Source organism: Triticum dicoccoides, chromosome 3B (assembly GCF_002162155.2).
Source record: "Triticum dicoccoides isolate Atlit2015 ecotype Zavitan chromosome 3B, WEW_v2.0, whole genome shotgun sequence".
Lineage (NCBI taxonomy): Eukaryota > Viridiplantae > Streptophyta > Magnoliopsida > Poales > Poaceae > Triticum > Triticum dicoccoides.
The window spans coordinates 493,310,716-493,332,058 of record NC_041385.1 but is presented as its reverse complement, the minus strand read 5'-3'; the positions used below and the strand labels follow the sequence as shown (position 1 = coordinate 493,332,058).

Here is a 21,343-nt window from a genome sequence, read left to right as displayed (position 1 = left end):
GCGGCTAGCACATGCTCCTTAGCCCATCGACCGCCGCAGCACTGTTCCCCGAGCTCATCTGTCTCACACGAGATGCCGGGTTTTTGTGCTCCGACGCAGGATGACCATGGGCAAATGCGATTATCTATGTCACCTGACTGCGAAGTGGTCGATCCGACCATGCTTGCGGGCATCATGGACCTCCACATCACACCGGGGTACAGTGGCGCTAGCCATTGTGAAGACGACGCGCAAAGGAAGCAGCCCCGGTCATTTGAGTCGGCTAACATTGTCGGCACACACAAGATGTTTGGCAATATGCCACCACTGATGCGGACGTCGACGGTCGACGACCCTTACTCTACTCCGTTTTCATGCAGAACGTCATCTTCAAGGGTCGTGGTGAGGCGTTCCACGTTGACGGCCAATAGCAAGCTTTTGATGCTGATGCGACCCAAAGCCAGGACGGCCGTGGTACTATGATGACTCTCAGTTCGGTGGCCATGTTGATTAGGAGGAGGAGGACGACCATGGTAACTCGTGGCATGAAGATGATGACTTCTATTGTAAAGATGAAGAAGAAAAGGTCAACATTTCCATGGAGCCATTGTGTTTCATCGACGAGCTCACCCAAAAGGCCGAAGCACAAAAGAGGAGGAAGAGCATTCGCACGGGATCATATAACCAAGCTAAGGACACTTTGATTGGCGAGAGTTGGAAGGAAATCAGCCAAGATCCAATCAAAGGTACCGAGCAAAAAGGAGTGGTCTTTTGGACAAGAGTACACAAGAATTTTCATGAGCAAAGAAAGTTTGCCCCCTACCAATTCACAAGCACCCACGGCGTCAATTCAATCCGAAAAAGGTGGGGATTCATCCAACAAGAATGCAACAAATATTGTGTCGCGTTTGAGAGTGTCAAAGCCTGTCCCGTAAGCGGCCTGGGCCTTGGTGACTTAGTATGAACCCCTCTCTTTTCCATCATGTGTCCATTCATGTTGGCATGCCATTTAAGTTTCATGCATTCTATGTCCTTTCATGTTGTCTGCATGTTTGATTGTGTAGGCATTCCAATCTTTGGAAGCATTCAAGGCCCGACACAAAGACAAGCCATTCGCTCTCACGCATTGTTGGGTGCTCATCAAAGATTTCCCAAGGTTCAAGGACCAATACAATGCTCGTAGGAAGAAGAGAGGAGAGAAGGTGGTGGCCCGAGGCTGATGGGGGAGACATGCTCAAGAAGCCAAGGGGCAAGACAAGCTCGAAGTCCGACGAGAAGTGTGATGCATCTTCTATAGCCTTGCAAGGAACTTTGGAGGATATGATGAGCCAAAAGCAAATGTGGGAGGAGAGGAAGAGCAAAGGGAAAGAGAAACAAATTAAGATATACCTAGATCTTCAAACGAAAAAGCTTGACATGGAGGAGGCCGTGAAGAAGAGGAAGCTTGGCATCGAGGAGGCCGCTCAATGCAAGAAGCTAGAGATCAAGGCCACCAATGCAGACACAAAAGCCAAGGAGGTGGCACTAGTGATCATGATCGTCGACAAGAACAACATGTCACCAGAGAGGAAGGCTTGGTTCACGAACCGACAGAAGGAGATGTTCGCCCGCGACGGCATGATCTAGGTGAGACCTCGGCCGCGATGGCCGTGATGGGGGTCTTTTTGGAAGGTTGTCTCTTGTGCCGGCCGCTAGCTTTGTTGCCGGCGAGAAGACTTGTCTCTTTTGAAGGTCGGCTAGTGTGCCAGCCGCTGGTTTTATTGCCGGCGACAAAACTTGTCCATTCTGAAGGTTGGCTCCTATGCCGATCGTTGGCTTTGTTGCAGCGTGAAACATGTCTTTTTGAAGGCTAGCTCCTGGTGCCGGCCGCTGGCTTTGTTACCGGCGTCAGAATGCATGATGCCGGCTGTGTTGCCGGCCGGCGTGAACTAGTGCGAACCGCGGCCGCAACTTTAAATCCTTTGTTTCTCACTTTTGCATGCACGGGGACAATATGCGGCCCAAATGCGGCCACACGTTGGGCACACGGCCGCCGCAACCACGAATCTGAGTGGACATGGCCCCATTGCCACCCCCAAACAGACGAAATCCGGACAAAACGAACGTCCGTTTGGGGTCGCGTGTTGGAGTTGGCCTTAGTCCTCCCTAGTTTTTCCCCAACCAACTCTTTTTGCTTGCTTTTCCCCTCCATCGTGCCACCCACCCTCACCAATGCCCAAACAGGGGTTTGCCGTTGGTCAAGGGAGTTGACTGTTAGTTGTCGCTGTTATTGACGAGTGGGACACACCGTGCCACGTGGTGCTCTCATATCAATCATGTGCATGTCCGCATGCATGAGTAGTCACATCGTGGTCACGTTGGTGCTTTCACACAAGGGGAGTACGCACCGTACGGTTTCCCATAGAGGAGTCGTGTCACCGGCGTGCCCGTCAGGCACCTATTAATGTATTTTATAGTCGTGCGCGGCGCACTGGCATTCACCCATGCATGTCCCAATCCCCTCCATTCCCCTTCTCTCCCCTCACTGGCCCACAGCCTTCTCCATCGTCTGCCTCCACCAAACCCTAGCCGTCTCCCCTTCCGCGGCCGCAACAATGGCCAGCCATGATGGTGGGACGGGAAGCAACAGTCAAGGACGATGTTGCACCCTGTTCATTCCCGGCATGCTGCGCACCCTCCGGGTCGACGAAGCATCGCTCCTCGCTCGCTGTGGCATCATGGTGTCGCCGGACACGCGCATGTCGGCCAGTTGGCACCTGAGCGCCGGGGGGAACGGTGGAGCCTATCCCCACCGTCGGCACGCCGGCCCTATCGTGTGCAATACGTACGTTTCGGCAAAGCCTACCACCGGAGGAGCAGTCCAAACCGCGCTATGCGCCTAGCAGCTAGCAGTGGCCGCAGATCCTTGGGGAGGTCAATGTCGCCTACATCCAGCGCTACAGCGGCGGCCACTACCCGCCCTCATGCAACAACATCGATGAGAGGTACGTCTTCTTGGAAGGGCGTACCTTCCTCGATGTCATGGTCGTATGTCGTCTGTAGCTTGACCTAGAGGAGGAGGATCGGATTTCTCTATTGCGGTCCACGCTGTGATCCATGCCCATGTCTGCGGGAGGCTGCAACAGTGCCAACAGTAGCGGGGGGCTCTGTGTTCTGAAGTTGGAGCCGGGGATGGGGATGAGCTCCCGCCATGGCGGCAGCGGCCTGCGCATCCTGAAGCTGGAGCCAAGGATGATCTCCCGCAACGCCCCCTGCTAGTCCATAAGCCTAAGAGCATCTCCAACCGCGCACTCAACGCGGCCTCCCCAGGTGATTTTTTCGCGCCGACACCGAAAAAACGGCCCAGGAGCCCTTTTTCGCCGGCTTGGGCCAAAATCAGCGCCGGCGGACCCAGGCCGAACCCGGCACGCTGGGGGGCGCTGGGGCGAGCGGTTTTGGCACGGAAGAGCTGCGGGCCCGCCGAGTCAGCGAGACGCCGCTTCGTCGCCCTCATCGCCTCGGTTCCCGCGGGAGTCAATGCCAAGGCTGCCGCGCCGGTCAGCCTCCATTGATGCCTCACAGGCGGCACAGTGAAAATGCCGCTGACGCGCGACCCACACGCTCCCGCCACGCGTCCTCCCGCATGTCGCCTCCATGTCGCCCCGCTTCGGCTATGAAAGGCACCCACTCCCCGCGGTGAGCGCCACAGCCTCCCCCTCTCCCCCTCGTAAAGGCCTTCTCCCAGCCCACGAGCAAAGCAAACATGGCCGAGAGGTTCCCAGGCGATGGCGCAGCAGCGAAAGGCTTCGGCCGTCGACACCTCAAAGAGCCGGAGACGCGCCTCCTCTACGAGGCTGAGTACCCGGCGCCTCCTGACATGCACGAGCCGGGGGCGTGGAGGCTGAGCGCCGGCGGCGTCCCGGTGCCGCCGGTACCTGAAGGGGCAGCACGGTCGGCGGAGATCGCTCGCATCCGCTCCTCCATGATGGAGGAGCAGCGGAACCAGCCGAGGTACGCGCCCGACAGCGAACACTGTGGATGATGTACTTCCAGCGCCGTCGCGAGGAGCAGATCGCCTCCATCAACGGCGTCATTCCCTGCGGCTACCTCAATGCCGAAGGACGGCGCGAGTGGTGGGGCGTCCCCGGTTGCACCCTCGACGCCGTCCTCGACCACATCGAGACCGGCAACGTGTCGCGGCTAGAGTACCCGGCGCGGTCGTCCTTCTGTCGCCGCCGCGGCAGTTCCTAGATGTCGCGGTGAATGGAGCCGGGGTCGTCCTCGTCGTCAGGCTCCGGTTCGCCGGCCCTCCACCCTGTCAGGCCCGAGCTGGAGGGGACACCGCTCAGGCCTCGCGTTCGTAGCGGCGCCCTCATCATAAACAATCCCTCGCCGCCTGCGACGGCACCAGTGAGGTGCTCCCTATGCCTGGTTCAGCTAAAGCCCGAGCCGGGCATGCTCCCCGTGAAGCCGGAGCACCTCGACATGGTGGCCCCCGATGACGAGTCCGCCCTCAAATGGGCGAAGGAGGACTACGTCTGCGAGCAGGTGCGCCGCCGGCGCCGGGCGTACCTGGAGCACCATGCCCGTCGCCACATCAAGGAGGATGGCGTTATCATCATCAACAAAACCGAGGAGGGCGAGGCCGGGCCGTCAAGCGCCCCGCCACGTGTCGGTGACCCCGGCCAGGGCTGCAACAGGGATGTCGCAGGCGAGGCGCGCGACGACAGCGACGACGACGACGGCAGCGACTACACCCGCTTCTACAGGCTTCTCGACATGTAGACGACGACGGCGGCGACTAGGCTTTTTAGTTTCTTTTTTAATTTAGGCGTAGTTCTTGCATGTTTTTACGTTTTTGTACAAATTTCAATGAAGTATGGCCGAGTTCCTGCAAAAATCGCCGAAAATTTGAAACGAACTTTGCCGAACCCACGGCGACCGTGGGCCTATGACTGGGAGCGAACCGAATCCCAGGGGCCAATCTAGCGTCGGTTCGCCCCCAGGCCGCTCTTTTTCGGTGCCCTGGAAGGCCGAACGGCTGGAGAAGCTCTACGCCTAGGACGAGCTCATGCGTCCCCCTGCTCGTGCCCAAGCCCGAGCCTGGGACGGGCTCTGGCGGCCCCCTGATCATGTTGAAGACATAGCCGGAGCTGGAGTTGTCGCTGCTGGCGGAGTATGGGGGCAGTAGCTGATGAGCCCGACGACCCTGTGGACCTGCCGGGGCTCCTCTAGGCGTTGTGTGAATCAACGAAGGGCCGCAATGCTACCCCAATGACCCGGTCAACACGTCAGGACTGCAAAAGGCGGTTGTCGCCTCGATGGCTGACGTCACCATCGACCTCGTGAGCGACGGCAACGACTGCAAGAAGGAGGACGATGAGGACATCTTCGATGGCGGCAGCGGCTCTGACATGGACGATAATGGTCAGTAGCGGCGGCAGTAGATTAGGTTTATGAACTAGCGTTATTTTTTCAATAGATATGTAGGGTTTATGTTTGTAATAATTATAATCTTTAAATGAAATATGTGCATGTTTCAATGACCAATTTCTACACTGTTGGAATGTCCAATTTTTACCTTGTTTGCATGTTTGTGACAAGTGTTGACCCACATTTTATTATTATTTTTGAAACAATTGGGTGTTTTCAAACAAACAGTGCCAAAATTTCACCCAAACAATCCAAAAGTAGCTTTATGACTATTTTTTCCTAGAAAGTATTGCACATAAGAAGGCTCAATGCAAAGGGATTTGAATATTCAAGGCTTTTTCATTTTCTTTGACTTTTTTTTCAAAACAGGGTCAAACTTGCAATGCTGGCCATTCATACCAAATGGGTTGGAATTTAAACTTTGGTTGTCCCAAGTTCATGGACCACCAACATTAGAGCATAAAATAACTTTTGTCAATTTTCAGTACCAGACTACATCACACAAGTTCAAATTTGGGCAAATTCTGATAATTGACTAGAAGTCTACTAAATGGATGGAATATAGAAATAATGCTCTGAAATTAATGACACTTGGTTAGTGGGCATCCAATGTGGCCTACTTTTGATGAAAAGTGAAAGGGCCCAATTCTCAAAATTATTGGAGGCACTTCATTCAAAAAAATGTCATTTCTGTGACTTGGAAAATGGAAAATGATTTTAAATACAATAATTCATAATTTCTATGGCAACATTTTAAACAATGGTAATACCCATAGTTGTGCCAAATTTGGGCATGTTATCATGAAATATGCCATGGATGTGCCATGGCCATGGGCATATGCCTTGAAATCCATGCAAGTTCCTACCAGATTGGCCATTTTATGAAGTTTTTTCTTAACTTGTTGTATTGTAAGTTAATGATTTTTCCTAGAAAGTATTGCACATAAGAAGGTTGAATGCAAAGGGATTTGAATTTCAAGGCTTTTTTTCATTTTCTTTGATTTTATTTCAAAATAGGGTCAAACTTGCAATGTTGGCCATTCATTCCAAATGGGTTGGAATTTGAACTCTGGTTGTCCCAAGTTCATGCACCACCAACGTTAGAGCATAAAATGATTTTTTTTGTCAATTTTCAGGGCCAAACTACATCACACTTATAGTTCAAATTTGGGAAATTTCTCATAATTGACTAGAAATCCACTAAATGGATGGAATATAGCAATAATGCTTTGAAAATATTGAAACTTTGTTAGTGGGCATCCAATGTGTCCTACTTTTGATGGAAAACGAGAGGGCCCGATTCTCAAAATTATTTGAGGCACTTCATTCAAAAAAATGTCATTTCTAGGACTTGGGAAATGGAAAAAATAATTTTTTTAATAATTAATAATTCCTATAGCAACATTGTAAACAATGGTAATACCCATAGTTGTGCCAAATTTGGGCATGTTATCATGGAATAGGCCATGGATGTGGCCATTGCCACGAGCATATGCCTTGAAATCCATGCAAGTTCCTACTAGATCGACCATTTTGTGAAGTTTTTTTAAACTTGTTGTATTGCAAGTTTATGATTTTTCACACAAAGTATTGCACATAAGAAGGTTGAATGCAAAGGGATTTGAATTTCCAAGGCTTTTTCATTTTTTGATTTTTTTTCAAAATGGGGTCAAACTTGCAATGCTGACCATTCATACCAAATGGGTTGGAATTTGAACTTTGGTTGTCCCAAGTTCATGAACCAACAACATTAGAGCATAAAATGACTTTTGCTATTTTTCAGAACCAAACTACATCACACTTGTAGTTTAAATTTGGACAAATTCTGATAATTGCCTAGAAGTCCACTAAATGGTGGAATATAGCAATAATGCTTTGAAATTATTGAAACTTAGTCAGTGGGCATCCAATGTGGCCTACTTTTAATGAAAAGTTAAAGGGCCCAATTCTCAAAATTGTTTGAGACACTTCATTCACAAAAAATGTCATTTCTCGGACTTGGTAAATGGATTTTTTTTTAAAAGATTCATAATTCCTATGGCAACATTGTAGACAGTGTTAATACCCATAGTTTTACCAAATTTGGGCATGTTCTCATGGAATATGCCATGGCCATGGGCATATGCCTTGAAATCCATGCAAGTTCCTACTAGATTGGCCATTTTATGAAGGTTTTCTTTTCAAACTTGTTGTATTGTAAGTTTATGATTTTTCCTAGAAAGTATTGCACATAAGAAGGCTAAATGCAATGGGATTTGAATTTTCAAGGCTTTTTCCATTTTCTTTGATTTTTTCAAAATGGGGTCAAACTTGCAATGCTGGCCATTCATACCAAACGGGTTGGAATTTGAACTTTGGTTGTCCCAAGTTCATGCACCACCAACATTAGAGCATAAAATGACTTTTGTCAATTTTCAGGAAAAAACTACATCACACTTGTAGTCCAAATTTGGGCAAATTCAGATAATTGACTAAAAGTACACTAAATGGACGGAATGTAGCAATAATGCTCTTAGATTATTGAAACTAGGTCAGTGGACATCCAGGCCTACTTTTGATGAAAAATGAAAGGGCCCAATTCTAAAAATTATTTGAGGAAATTCATTCACAAAAAAATGTCATTTCCGAGACTTGAAAAATGAGAAATTATTTTTTAAAATAAATAAATTATAATTCCTATAACAACATTGTTAACCATGATAATAGCCATAATTATGCCTAATTTGGGCATGTTATCAAGCAATTTCAAATACTAGATGATAAAATATTCAGACCCCAACAATATACCGAACTACTGATACTCAACCGTTGGTTAAAAAACACATGTAGACGCACTAGGTCAACTGGCGCTAGCACTGCTTTATAAGCGGGTAGTCTCGAGTTTGAGTACAATAGGAAGCATCTTTTTTATCGCCCATTCTGCTATGGGCCCATGTACGACCGCGCACGTACGACCGCGCAGCCGCTAACAGTGAGTGTTCCACTCATGAGTAAATTAGCCCACGCACATCCCAATAAAAACTTAGCCCACATACAACGTTGTCGCTGACAAATGGGCTTGTATGGCGTGTACCACACGTCAGTAACTTAGCCCACGTACAAACGCGATAGATTGGCCCGTAGATGGTGTCATGCGTGTCAATAACTGAGCCCATCTATGACTACGTTGCCGCTAACAGGGTGCGTCCCACGCGCCAGTAACCATGACATGTAACGGTCAAAGCCTTTGACCCAACGACAAACTCCTGTTTGGGCTTTTGAAAGGGTGGGCCGCGCATAGAGGGCAAAAATGTAGACTACAAATGAGCATGGGCAAAACTGAGGGCTAAGCAAGGGGCATGAAAATAGAAATCCTTACGATCTTATATTATGGGACAGGCGGAGTATTCTTTATATTTGTATACAGTCAATCATCTTTAGAAAGATGGAATAAAAAGGAAATTTGCTTAGGCAGGATCCTCACCCATCCAAGCGACTGAAATTGAAATATTTCCAAGAGAAGGTTAAAATGATACACATTTCAAATAGCTATGCATATTTTTACATGAAATAGCTGTGTATATTAGTAACGTAAGAATCTTGCTCGAAAATGGTCTTTCGGAACCGTTGAACACAGAAGGCAGGACTGTCGGTATTTGTGTACAGGTACACTTGTATACTGTATACTTTGGCATGGATGCTTAAGCCTTTAGTGCAGGCAGGATGCACCTGACAGGATGAAGGTCAGGCTCATGTCCATTTTTACAGATTATAGCACTAGACCTAGTAAATTGCACGCTATGCTTGACAAAAATGACTGGCTATGGGATGAAAAAATATGGTAGCTATTCTACACAAGGTTCTGTAAGACTATATTTACAGAGACAAAAACTAAAAAAGAAAGAATATTCCCCTCGCTAGTTTGGGGTAGAACAATCTGCCGTATCAGTTTTGATAACTCTGGTATTGTAAGAACCACAGGAGACGCATTTGTGGTACAGCCAATGAAACTGAGATCTCCCTTTTCTTTCACAGTCATTACAAAGAATGTCCTGCATGAATAATGCAACAGAACATAAATACAACAGCATATGAAAATAATGAAACAAGAACAGAACGTGAATACCTGACACCTCTCGCGGTATTCCTCGGGAAGCTCTTCAGCAGCCAACAACGCATCAAGCATGCCAAAGTACACCTGTACAAGTGTACATAGACAAATGGAGAAATAAATATTAGTTCAGTAAGAATCATGTACGTGCTTACAAAATTTAGACAAGCAGCTCACAACCCACACTCCAAGGAATAACTAACCACAGAAGAACATCAGGATGTCCATACTATTCTGAGACTACCATTGTAACATTAAAGTATTGGAGAAAATAAGTTTCACGGGAGCTAACTGATCGGAAGCTAGATCTCAAACAAGTCAAAATGGAACTGGCAATTTTCAATTGGCATCTCATAAAATGGCAACAATTTAAAATGCTTCCTCTTCTTTTTTTCACACCGATACCACTGACGTTTGTCTACATTACATTCAGTCACTCAACATGACTCGAGCAAAATGTCTGACTGTATTCCCCAAATACCAAAACAGTCTTCATTTTGCATCTTAGGAACTATTTTAAATAACAAGACCACAAGTAAAGTCACCCTCAGGCGTCAGGAATCAGCATTGTATTGTCAGTGGAGAATAATTATACAATACAACTGAAGAGATAAAACATTTGATTGTGTAGTCTCGAATGGAGGTACAGGCTTCCGATATCAAAGTGATGAAAAATGTGTCTGTTTCATGCTTAACGAAACATCACTTATCAGCTACTGGAATGCCCTCTAGATGAAGAGCAAAATAGGAGAAATAATAGTTTTCACTAAGACATGAAAACACTCGTGGGACTCAAGATGAAGATTAACTTCATTACCATAAATGCAAAGATTTGCAATGCCGTAAAAGTAATGCAGCTTACCGCCATATCTCCCAAGGATTTGCAGCAGATAGGACAAGTGTAGTGACTGCAAGTGTATGCCTGGGGTTGACAATTGTCAGGAGCATTTTTGACAGCCAGTAGCCAGATATATATTATCAGAAAAACAAATTATTCTTTTACTTGCTAATACCTGAAAGCAAGCTGAATGCATGAAGTGACCACAAGGAAGAGCTCTAACTGCCGCGCTTGATGTGAATAGGAAGTCACAGCAGATTGGACAGTTTGTCTCTAGCCCCTTCTCCCGACATTTGTGTTCTGTTAGTTTCATTCCAAGGCAGCAATTGCACTTCATGCAATGGAAGAAATCAACACCAAGACCTTTACCAAGACGACACAGATTACAAAACGGACAATGGTAGACAGTCCTGTAAAATATCCCAGCATTAGAAGGGGCCCAATTGCTTGCCATGGAAACGGTATTACAATGTCCAATGTAAACTACTCCCTCAGTTTCTAAATATAAGTCTTTCTAGAGATTTCAATATGGACTACATACGGATGTACATAGACATATTTTAGAGTGTAGATCCACTCATATTGCTCCATATTTAGTCCATATTAGAATCTCTAAAAAGACTTATATTTAGGAACAGATGGAGTATGACACAACATGGCCACTTGGGAAACCAACAGGTTCTAGCTTGTGTTATTGCATTTGAACAACTGAGCACGGCGTTGGCGAAAATAACCCAAGGTGACACCCAAATATCTAAAAGTTGAGCAAACGCGACACTGTTTCTCTTAAGGGTCTGTTAATGCAATTTTCATGATGAAGCCAATTAGTAAGTATACCTTGTGGAAATCAAAAGCTAGGAGAGAAAAATATATCATTCTCTGACAACTTACAAAAAGTGTGGAAGATTAAAGTAATCATGGACATCGAATCCCTCAGAGTCATTTCTCCTAACACTAGCCAACTTTTAGCTTAAATTCAAAAGGTAGTACATTCGACAGACTATTTTATTTACAGATGATTATTCATTGGTGAATGGAACTGGTTTGCACTAATTGTTCCCTTAAAGGTAATCATGGACATTGAATCCCTCGCTGTTGTTTCTCCTAACACTAATCAACTTTTAGCTTAAATTCAAAAGGTAGTACATTCGACAGACTATTTTGTATGTTTACCGATGATGACTATCAATTGGTGAACGGAACTGGTTTGCACTAATTATTTCCTGTTGTAAATATCTTATAAAACTAATGGCAGTAATACTTCTTATGCTGCTCTATCAGACGTACAAAACTTAACTCAGATTTGCATGTGGGCTAGATTATTACTGATTACGGATACATACGAGTCTTTTTATACAAATATATGTACATTCGGTATATGTCAGATATAAATAATGTCAATGACAGTTTTTTATGTAATCTAATCCGAATTTGAATTTGAATTTGGACGTGGAGGTGGCTACATATCAAAAAAATACATATAAACTAACACGTAAACAATAATTTGGGATAGTTATTCGATGGCCCAAAAAATTCGAAATCCCAGTGCCAATTATATAGCAGAGGAAGTATGAGCTTTCAATGATGTTGGCTAATGTTACCTTTCGTCATCAAAAAATTTGCAGATGTTACAGTAATACTTTGCCATGGATAGTCCATTGCAAGACGGAGTTTGGCAATTCGGACCGACAGGTTGAACCTTCAGGCATACCATGCACATCATCTCCTGTGTTGCTTTCCTACAGGCAGAAGTAATGTTGGCACATTTACATTTGATATGATTGCAACCGTCTAGAAGAAAGAACGTACACTAGGGAAGTCACTATACTCATTGGTCCTCATTTTTATATATTATAGATAGGTGAAGCACTGCCACGGCATTCTGAACATAAATAGAATGGTCAGGGAACAGAAAATGTATCAGCTCAGACAGAACTGATGCGTATTTGTTCATCTGAGCTATGCAACCACATATGAACAAGCAAAGCCAACTAAGCAAGAAAAGGGATAAATAAGAAATCAATTGAAATATGAATGAAATAACTAATCACAAAATGTAGGAAACTTTATGCTTTTTATATGAAGACAAAAAAAAACTGCATGTTTCTATCTGTTTCCTATGTATCTTCTTTTTTTTACTAGAGCTGATTAGCAGTTTGAAATTGGGCTTACAGAAAACAAAAAGCAAAGCACTCTAGTGTGATCAAACAATAGAAATAACCTTCAGGGTAACAAGATAAGTGTTTTTGCATAATACAGAATTCACCTTTCCATTGTATGGTCGCTAACTTTATCATGGCAGAATCTGCATGTAAACAGCTTGTTACAGCAAGCGGCAACAAGCTTACAGTTCCGTTTGTAGTGCTCACAACCGAATATTTGCTTCTCCTGGTCACGATAAGAAGAACGACATCCAGGTATACCGGCACCTTCACTACACTCTTCTGATCTTGGATCCGGTAGCTTTTGCTGAGCAGCTATCCAGCGGCTAAGGTACACATGTGTCAATAAAATTCTATTAATATATTTCTTAACAATTTGTTCACTGAAATATCAAGACGACAAACCTGGTCATGAGATTTTGGATTAGATAGGCCTTTCGCCTTGGATCAAGTGTTGGATCCCGTGAAACCTTTCGAACCTCTGCCTCAAGTTCACTCTGGTTCATTCGAAATATGTCCTTCCAGCCAGGCTTGAACATCTGGTCATTCTGGTCAAGCTTGTCTTGTGAATGACTGTCTGTAAATGGCAAATTATAGTTATCAAAGAAAGAATCATTGGAAAGAAAGGAACCCATCGTAAAACTAGTTCCGAACTAAACAAGCATCAGATACGGGGAAAAAGGGTCAAACATGCATCAAAATGTGTGTCATTTTGTATTAGAATAACACCAGGAAGGCAACAAACTATTTTCTAAGTATTCTGATAATACTGCAGTTTTTCCAACTACTACCTCTGTCTGGGTTTATTGGTCACCTTCCTATTTTGTGCCAAATTTTGACCATAGATTAGACTAACAAACATGGTATTAACACGCGGGGTGCAATGCAGTTGAGAACATTGTTAATAGTAGAGGGCAAAGCCATAAGAGACCAACAGCACAAACCTTCCGGAATGGGGGATGTCTCTGACGAAGAATCAGATGGTGTTGGAACTCCCTTCCACCACTCATTTAGCCACTCACCGAACATTGTATTTTTAGTTGCTTGCTTCCATGTATCCAGCATCTTGTTCTGTTCTTCTTGATTAAGCGCTGATGTAACCCAAGGTAGCATTGATTGGAGAACCTCAGCACCTGTTGTACCAATTATACGACCTACAAGCTTATCCTGTTCCTCCACCGAAAAATGTTTATCAAACAATGGCCACAGCTCAAGTTCTTCTCTGTGAACATGATTAGACAAGGCGACCCGGATAGACTTGCACATTCCTTGAAGCTTCGTAGCAAGCTCATTGTACTTCCTAGTCGAATCAATCACATTACATGAATTCAAATAGCGTTTCTCTGCTTCATTCGATTCAGTATGTGGCTGGTTCAGGCTCTCATGTAGCTGTGAAAGCTCACAGAGAACATTAGATATATCTTCAAACAATTGCTCTTCCTGCTTGTGGTCAAGAGTATATGAATGGCTCACATTGTGCAATGGCTCTCTTGATTCTAAAGCAGGAAACACGATTTCATCCTCAGCGTTGCTGTGCGCCCTATAAAGACCCCACAATAAACGAAATCTTCCAATGAACTGGCGAAGGCAAGATTCATCACCATCGATGAGCTTTCCAGATTCAACATCTAAGTACTCCAAATCCTTGCGAATCGCCTTGTGAAATTTGAATATGGTATCAATTGGTCTTGAGATGCCATCAGAACAAGACAATGCTGTATCTGTGTCCCATGAAAAAAGGCTTGAATATAATGAGGGCGCAGAAGAATTGTATGACAGCGAGAGAAAGGACTTTGCAGAAGCCAGTGAACCGATGCCAAGATTGCTCGTGTCTACTCTCAACCCAGGAATACAACAAGGTTTTTTGCTACATGGACTTGCTACAGTGTCAGTAATTTGAGAGCAGTGACTTCCATTAGTACCAGGAACAGATTCTGCATCATTTCCTCGCTTGCCTGGCCTAGAACCATTTTCATTTTCCAGATGAAGAGCAACATCTGCACTGATACGTGAAGCACATGGGCAGAATGATTGACACTTTTTCAGCTCTTCTACATCATCCAACAGGCATCTTGCTGCCCCTGATGTTAAGCATATATATTCTCCAGAATTGGATTTATCCTCTGAGCGAGCCTTGCATGCCCAACCAGAGAAAAGAGTGACCAATGCGGTGTCAGATGATGGTGCTGTTTCACATGAATCTTTCAGCAAACATTGAATTCCCAATGAAAACTTCAAAGCTAAGTATAGTGTATAAAGACAATAACTTAAAATAATCAGAGTAAAGAGATGACCTGCCAAGCGCATATTCTGAAGAAAAGAAGATGCCTCCTCATCGCTCAGTTTTGACACCAACCATGGTAGAACACGTTCCAATAGCTTCAATGGCATGACACAAAGACTTCTGTATAGAAGTTCCCTTTGCTTCTCAGGAGAGAAAAGAACCCTAGCTTGGGGAAGCACCTAGATAAATTAAACCAAAGATGAAATTCTGACAGATAAAGCAATAATTCCAGTGGCACAGAAACATCACTACGAAGTACTAACCTTGGTTTCTTCGTTACAGAAGTGTTTCTCAATTGCCTCCATTATCTGATCAGCATGTGAACACAATTCGGAGTAAAACTCTGCTGCAGTTGATTTTGCTCCTGCCATTTGGATTTGCTGAATTAAGCATCTAAAATTGTTAAATCGACGTTCTTCTTCAGCATGCTCCAGCACGAAGGACAGCTCACTATTGACTGCAGGAAATACAACCTGATCCTCGGCGATACTGTAGATAATAATAAAAAATGCAACAGGTGAAATTAAAGAAGGTACATAGTCTACTTTCAGAACGTTCAGTTTTACCGGTGAAAAGTGTCAAAAACGAACCAGGAGAAAACAAGTTCTAGTACACAACAAGGTGCGACTAGCATGACACAAGTACATGCTCAGAAAAATATACCTTTATGTACAACACAAAACAATAATACATATGTGCAGAACTATTCTCAGTTAAACTGTTCCTAAATTTTAGGAGAATTAGCACGTTTGTGATACTGCTTGCTCAAGTGTTTGTAATCACCCGTACCATAGTAGGATAAAAAAATCAAACTCATGTGTGTAGCAAAAGTGCAAAAGCCACCAGTGCACCACGATGTCAAAAATAGTGCATAAGCCACATAACTACCCAAGCAACAGGCAGGGTATGTTAAGCAAGGCAGACAGTGTAACACAACAGATGATGAATGGGAGTGCCAATTATATTATTAATAACAAACAAATGGTATACTCAATGCCAACTTACATAGAAAAGCAGCATTAAAAAGGGGTGTATATACCATAGTTGCACAATAAAATCTTAAATTAAAGTGTGGATAATTGAAGATTAAAACTAAATACCTGTGGAAGATGCACACATCTGCAATAAACTGAAGTCTCGCATTGAAGGCTGATATATCAGCAAAATCTCCAGACTGCTGCATCCTCCTTGTCTCCTCTGCTATATCATTTAATTCTTTACGGATAGCATTATGCCAATATAAAATCTCATCTATAGGGTGCCTGTCAGCCTGACCATCATTAGATTCTGTATGCTTTATATGCCCAACTTTAGACTGTTCAAGTGGATAAATGAGTTTCTCCGCTTGATTAACAAAGGAAGCATCCTTGCAACAATGACTTCTTTCCAAATTATCACTGACAACACTCTGTGTCACTTCTCTTGTTGCTTTCCCTTCGATCCAAGTGAATACAACCTTCACAAATTTTAAAACTCAAATTTAACAGGACACTAAGCAAGTTATTGCCAGAAACTGTAAAGAGGCGCAATTGTGAGACCTGTTTAAGAAGTTTCTCTTCAGGAACTATTTTACATAAACAGTTACGGATATCCTGATGCTCGTCAGATGAAACAGAAGCTGAGAGCCACGGAAGGAACTCTGCCAGCATATTTACAGGAATGTTGCATAAGAACTGCCATACTAAATCCGACTGCTCTTCGTATGAAAATTTCTTGGTAAGCAACGGGAAGACCTAGAAAATCAGATGATCAGCCACCAATAGGTATGAAATACGATCAGTCACCAGCACCAAATATCTTGGGTAATCACATCATCTAGATATGATTTTAGAATGCAGACACCACAAAAGATACATGACCATGCAAAGAGCATAATCCGAAGAAAAAAATTGCCACATTTTCTGAACTCCCAAAGATCTAGTTCATGCAAGTTAATATTGCAACCCAGCTGTCCCACTTGTTTATCTGGATTATATTACTCAAACAAACAATTAGTCAAAGCTTCTGATTGATGTTGGGCAGCCTCTTTAGAGTGCAACAGCAAGGGATACAAGAACAGACACACAATTTTATAATTACTAAATGGAGGCTCCCTTCAAGCCACCACACATTGCCCAACATCATCAGAATTAGAGTAAATTGCACTTTACACCAGGTAGATTGCCACTTGTGTCACCTTGCAGCAGGCCCCCATAATAATATTACACTTTGCACTAGGTTCCATATGACATTTTTGGAAATATCAGGGGAAAAAAGCATATGTTTGTGCTGTGGGACACACATGGATTTTGGCTTTAAAGTTAGATGTATATGCACCTAAAAAACTGAGACAGAAGAGAGAGATGGGTAAATAATTGTATATATGTACCCTACAGTGCAGATCAAAATTCAAAATAAAGTGAACATCCCAATTTAGAGATAGATGTATATACAAGATACTCCTAGTTTCATCACGAAAAGAACAAGGGCTCCTAATTAAGAATAATTTCAAAAATATCAAACATTAAAGCATACATGTGATCATGCAAGACAAAATGAGTAATTGATGCCAATCATAACGGTAGGATCAAATTTAAAATGTAATTGAATCTACAACTGCCATTTATTTCAGAAAATAATATAATAAAATCAAAAATCATTATGTATTACTCCCTCCGTCCCATAATATAAGACGTTTTTGCAAGCTATGTTAGCTTGCAAAAACCGTCTTATATTGTGGGAGGAGGGAGTATGAAAGATTTCTAATCAGAGGCTTGCCATTAATTTACAACAGCCGGATTTCATATGACAAGATGAGGAATATTCACTTGACGAATTAAGAGTTGCAGTAGAAAAAAGGCAATCAGAGCATGTCAAAGGGATATGTGTAAAGTGTAATCAGATAGAAACATGCACATCAATCAAATGTCCTTAGAGAATCCCCTTTACGTTAAGATGTATAAAGTATTGTTTATATGCAGCCCGTGTAGGTGCACAGGTTGATGTAGCTTATTTAAATGGGATCCACATATAAGGTAAACACTTCTGATCAGAACATGCAGTCCGGGATTTCAAAAATGCAGAATAAGAGTAATACAGTCCAAGATGCCTGCATGACACCGAGAACTGTGTGACCCTTTAATCAGAATACAGAAACTGGCATACGAACCCTTGGTAATAACTTGAGAAAACAATGACGGTAGAGTAGCAACTAGAAGTCCACATATGTCCCACTACCATCACTTCTCTGTTTGCACCTAACCTTGCTGACATCAAGATAATAACGGGGAAGTATATCATAGAATCTCTCAAAATACTTAAAAGTAAAAGTTTGCCAGCTTGATTTGCCATCCTATAACCGTTAGCACCGTCATAAAGGAGATCGTGAGCATTCAAATGTTGTAAAAAGGGGCAAGAAAGTTGGACAGACTAGTAATAAGATAATTTTGCTAAGGACTTCTCGACACGATTACAACAAATGAGCACCTTCATAAAATGCCTAATAAGAGCACAAACAGACATTAAGAACAACTTTTGAATGGTGACACTGTCATAGAATGCACTTGCGCTAGAACAAAAAAATTGGTTCAAACATAAGAGACTGAGCAGCATACTGTTTTCCTTATCTGGTTGGATATGAACTGCTTAATATGATAAGAGGCTGTTTAAAAAGGAAATATGGCACTGACCTGTTCTTCTTCCTTGGACATATGCTGGGTGAGGCACGTTTGTATGGCTCCTGTGCAGGATGCAAGTTCCCTCCGAAGAGCATCGTCATTTTGAATATCGAGTTGTAATAAAGCAAGAAGCTGGGTAAAGAGGTCATTTTCGCCTTTATGCTCTAGAGAATACGTTCCAGCGACATTCTTGACTCGTATATCAAGTGCTGGAAAGATAACCTGCAATTGTCAAACCAAAAGGTATGAGCATGTTTTTAGTACAAAAAAAATGATATGAAGAACTCATAACTAATCTGCACAATATTTCTAAAAAGCAAAGCATAAACAATAAAGCATTAGAAAGATAGATTGCCAAAACAGATTTGAACAAGCAACTATGACAGCTCTTCCCATGAAGAAAATGGTCAAGGTAAAAGAAGTTTACAACAGCACTAATGTTTTTGTGCTTCAAAACAGAACTTCTATTTTTGCGGCATTCGAGGGAAAATAGGACACCAAGGTGCATTTACTTGTCAGTTAGACTCTCTGCCACTAAACAATACTGATGATCTATTACCACTCTGCAGGGTAACAAGATTTAAGCAAAAAAGTCTTGAAGGACCTGACCTCCATTAGCCCCTGACACTAACAGGTTGAAACTAAGAAAGCTCTATCCGACTCGATCCGTAAAAGTTCCGTTGTGCTCTAATGAAAGTGAGAAAACATCACCATGGAAGCAAGAAAGAGAAGAAGGCCTCACATGATGATGTCAATATCAAAATTACCATTGTGGTTTCAATTGAACGGAGGCTTTGTATCACGGCTTATACAATTTGAGCATCATCTCCTTATGTCAACATCAGAAGCCAGAAGGGCAAAAAGTGCGACCAATTATTCATGTGAGCATAGGCTGATTCAGCCAAACAACCTTATACTGTCCACTGCTGCATCAAAAGCTACCCGAAGAAGATTCAACATCATGGTATGGAGTCCACCGGATTCAGATCCTAACAGTGGTCGAACGATTCAATCCCAATCCCGCCCAGCTCCTTCAGACCGAAGGGAACAATTCCGCAACCCTAAACCCAAAACAGCACCAATATTCGTACGCGCCCACGCATCTCCATAGCCCATACCCAAATTCACACCAGCTACAGGGGGGTAAAACAGAGGAAAACGAAATGCCTCAAACAAGACGGAGCTCTGCAGAGGGGCAGCGGCCGTACCGCGTCCTCGGCGTCGCAGTGGTGCTTGTAGATGTTGACGAAGAAGCGGCAGCGCTCGGCCAGTGCCCCAACGTCGCCGGCGCGCTCCGTGGCGAGGCGCACGGCGGCGCCGTGCAGCCCCTCGAGCTCGGCGCGGATCGCCTTGTGGAAGTAGAGGAATATCAGCATCGGCGCCTCGGCCGCCGACCCCGCGGCCGCCTCGGCCGCCGCCGGCGGGGGCGGCGACAGCGGCATCACCGCGGCGAGCGTCCCCTCGCCGGCCATGGGCGTGGGCGTCGCCATCCGCTGCGTACGGCGAGCCCGACGACTCCGCCACGGCTCTGAGCGCGCGCGCCTAGGGTGTTCGTGCTCGCTTCGGTTGGCTTCGTCTCAGCCTGTGGAGAGGGAAGAGGAATGGATTTGGCGTCGCGTTGGCTTCTGCGGGGGTCTCTTTCGCTCGCCGTGCTGAATTTATTTTTATTTCCCCTCTTCTTCTTGTCCTCTGTGTGGTTATTTTTCTACCTAGGAGAAGACTAGGTTGAGGAGACGCTACTGTTCTTGTAGTTGTTGTTTTGAAAGCATTCTCGGTGTTTGATTAGGCCTTCTAGGATGACATGCTGAATTATTATTTTCGCCTTCTTGTCCTCTGTGTGATTAATTTTTTATACCTGGGTGTGTTGTTTTTTCATTTTGCGGGGTTTTTTTATACCTAGGTTGAGGACACGTTGTTGTTGTCCCAGTTGTTTGTTCTGAATATTTTGTGTATTTGGTTAGGTATTCTGAGATAGAAAAATTGTAACTACATTATACTAGATTGAAGCATGAAAGAATCAGGAAGTCTGAAATAGAATGAACCCACTTGAAAGGGACCATTTTCAAGGATTTGTGACATTTGTCCTTGGAGGAATGAACGCATGAAAAAGCACAATGTGGGTTATAGCATTGATCAATCATGACTAGAACGATGCGTATTATTTTGGTAAAAATATATAATTTTATATTACTAAATAATACGAATGCTCCATAAGCGAACAATCTGATTGACCAAGGTGTGAACAGTCACTGAGACTTTGGAAATTTTGTTTGATTAGTATATGGAGTAATCCTTTGACTACAGATGAATTTTGAATCCACAAGCATCAAGCATGCACATTTTTTAGATTGAAAATTGTACCGAAAGATAAAATACCAATGAAATATACGACTTCTTCCTGAGGACAGAGAAGATTAACTCCTTTGGCAACGTCTGGAAATTCCATAACCTTGCCACAAATTCATACCATGTATGACCAACAAAAACAATTTTCAGGAAAGCCCATGATTTTGCTTGGAGTTCAGATCTACTTTTTAAAATCAGCCCCGGAGAGAGAGGGACGAGGTAGACTGTAGTCGAACCATGGCCGATTTGGAGAAAACCAATGTCGCCGCGGCGCGGCGCGCGTTGAGGGCCATGGCGGCCTCTCGCACTGCCTGCTCTTTCAGGCCCAACGCGTTGTTGTCGCCGACCATTGCCTCGCAGGGAGAGAAAGGGAGATGGGTGGCACAGTGATGGGCCTATGGCAGCGTGGGTGCCTTCTTCTGTGTGCAGGGGTGCGATGTGAAAGAGCTGGATCTGGGGCAGTGCAGGCGCCTTACTCTTTGTATCAGAGCGGTGCATCTCGAAGACAATAAATACGCGTCAAACCGACAAGCCGCACGTGGACTCTGAACACGCAAGACCATCATTTGGGGGACT

General features: G+C 44.1%; 1 protein-coding gene across 1 annotated transcript; it reads right to left on the bottom strand.

Moving 5' to 3' along the window:
• Window positions 1–8,920: 8,920 nt before the first annotated feature.
• On the bottom strand, window positions 8,921–20,069 carry LOC119276720 (zinc finger protein BRUTUS-like). The gene is made up of 14 exons (XM_037557857.1): window positions 19,630–20,069; window positions 18,434–18,643; window positions 16,304–16,498; window positions 15,866–16,221; window positions 15,029–15,254; window positions 14,776–14,944; window positions 13,426–14,667; window positions 12,887–13,058; window positions 12,586–12,807; window positions 11,921–12,058; window positions 10,495–10,729; window positions 10,344–10,403; window positions 9,497–9,568; window positions 8,921–9,422 (listed from the first exon to the last, which is right to left on the bottom strand). The coding sequence occupies exons 1-14, from the start codon at window positions 19,909–19,911 to the stop codon at window positions 9,288–9,290; spliced, it is 3,714 nt and encodes a 1,237-aa protein (XP_037413754.1). The 5' UTR covers window positions 19,912–20,069; the 3' UTR covers window positions 8,921–9,287.
• Window positions 20,070–21,343: the final 1,274 nt, after the last annotated feature.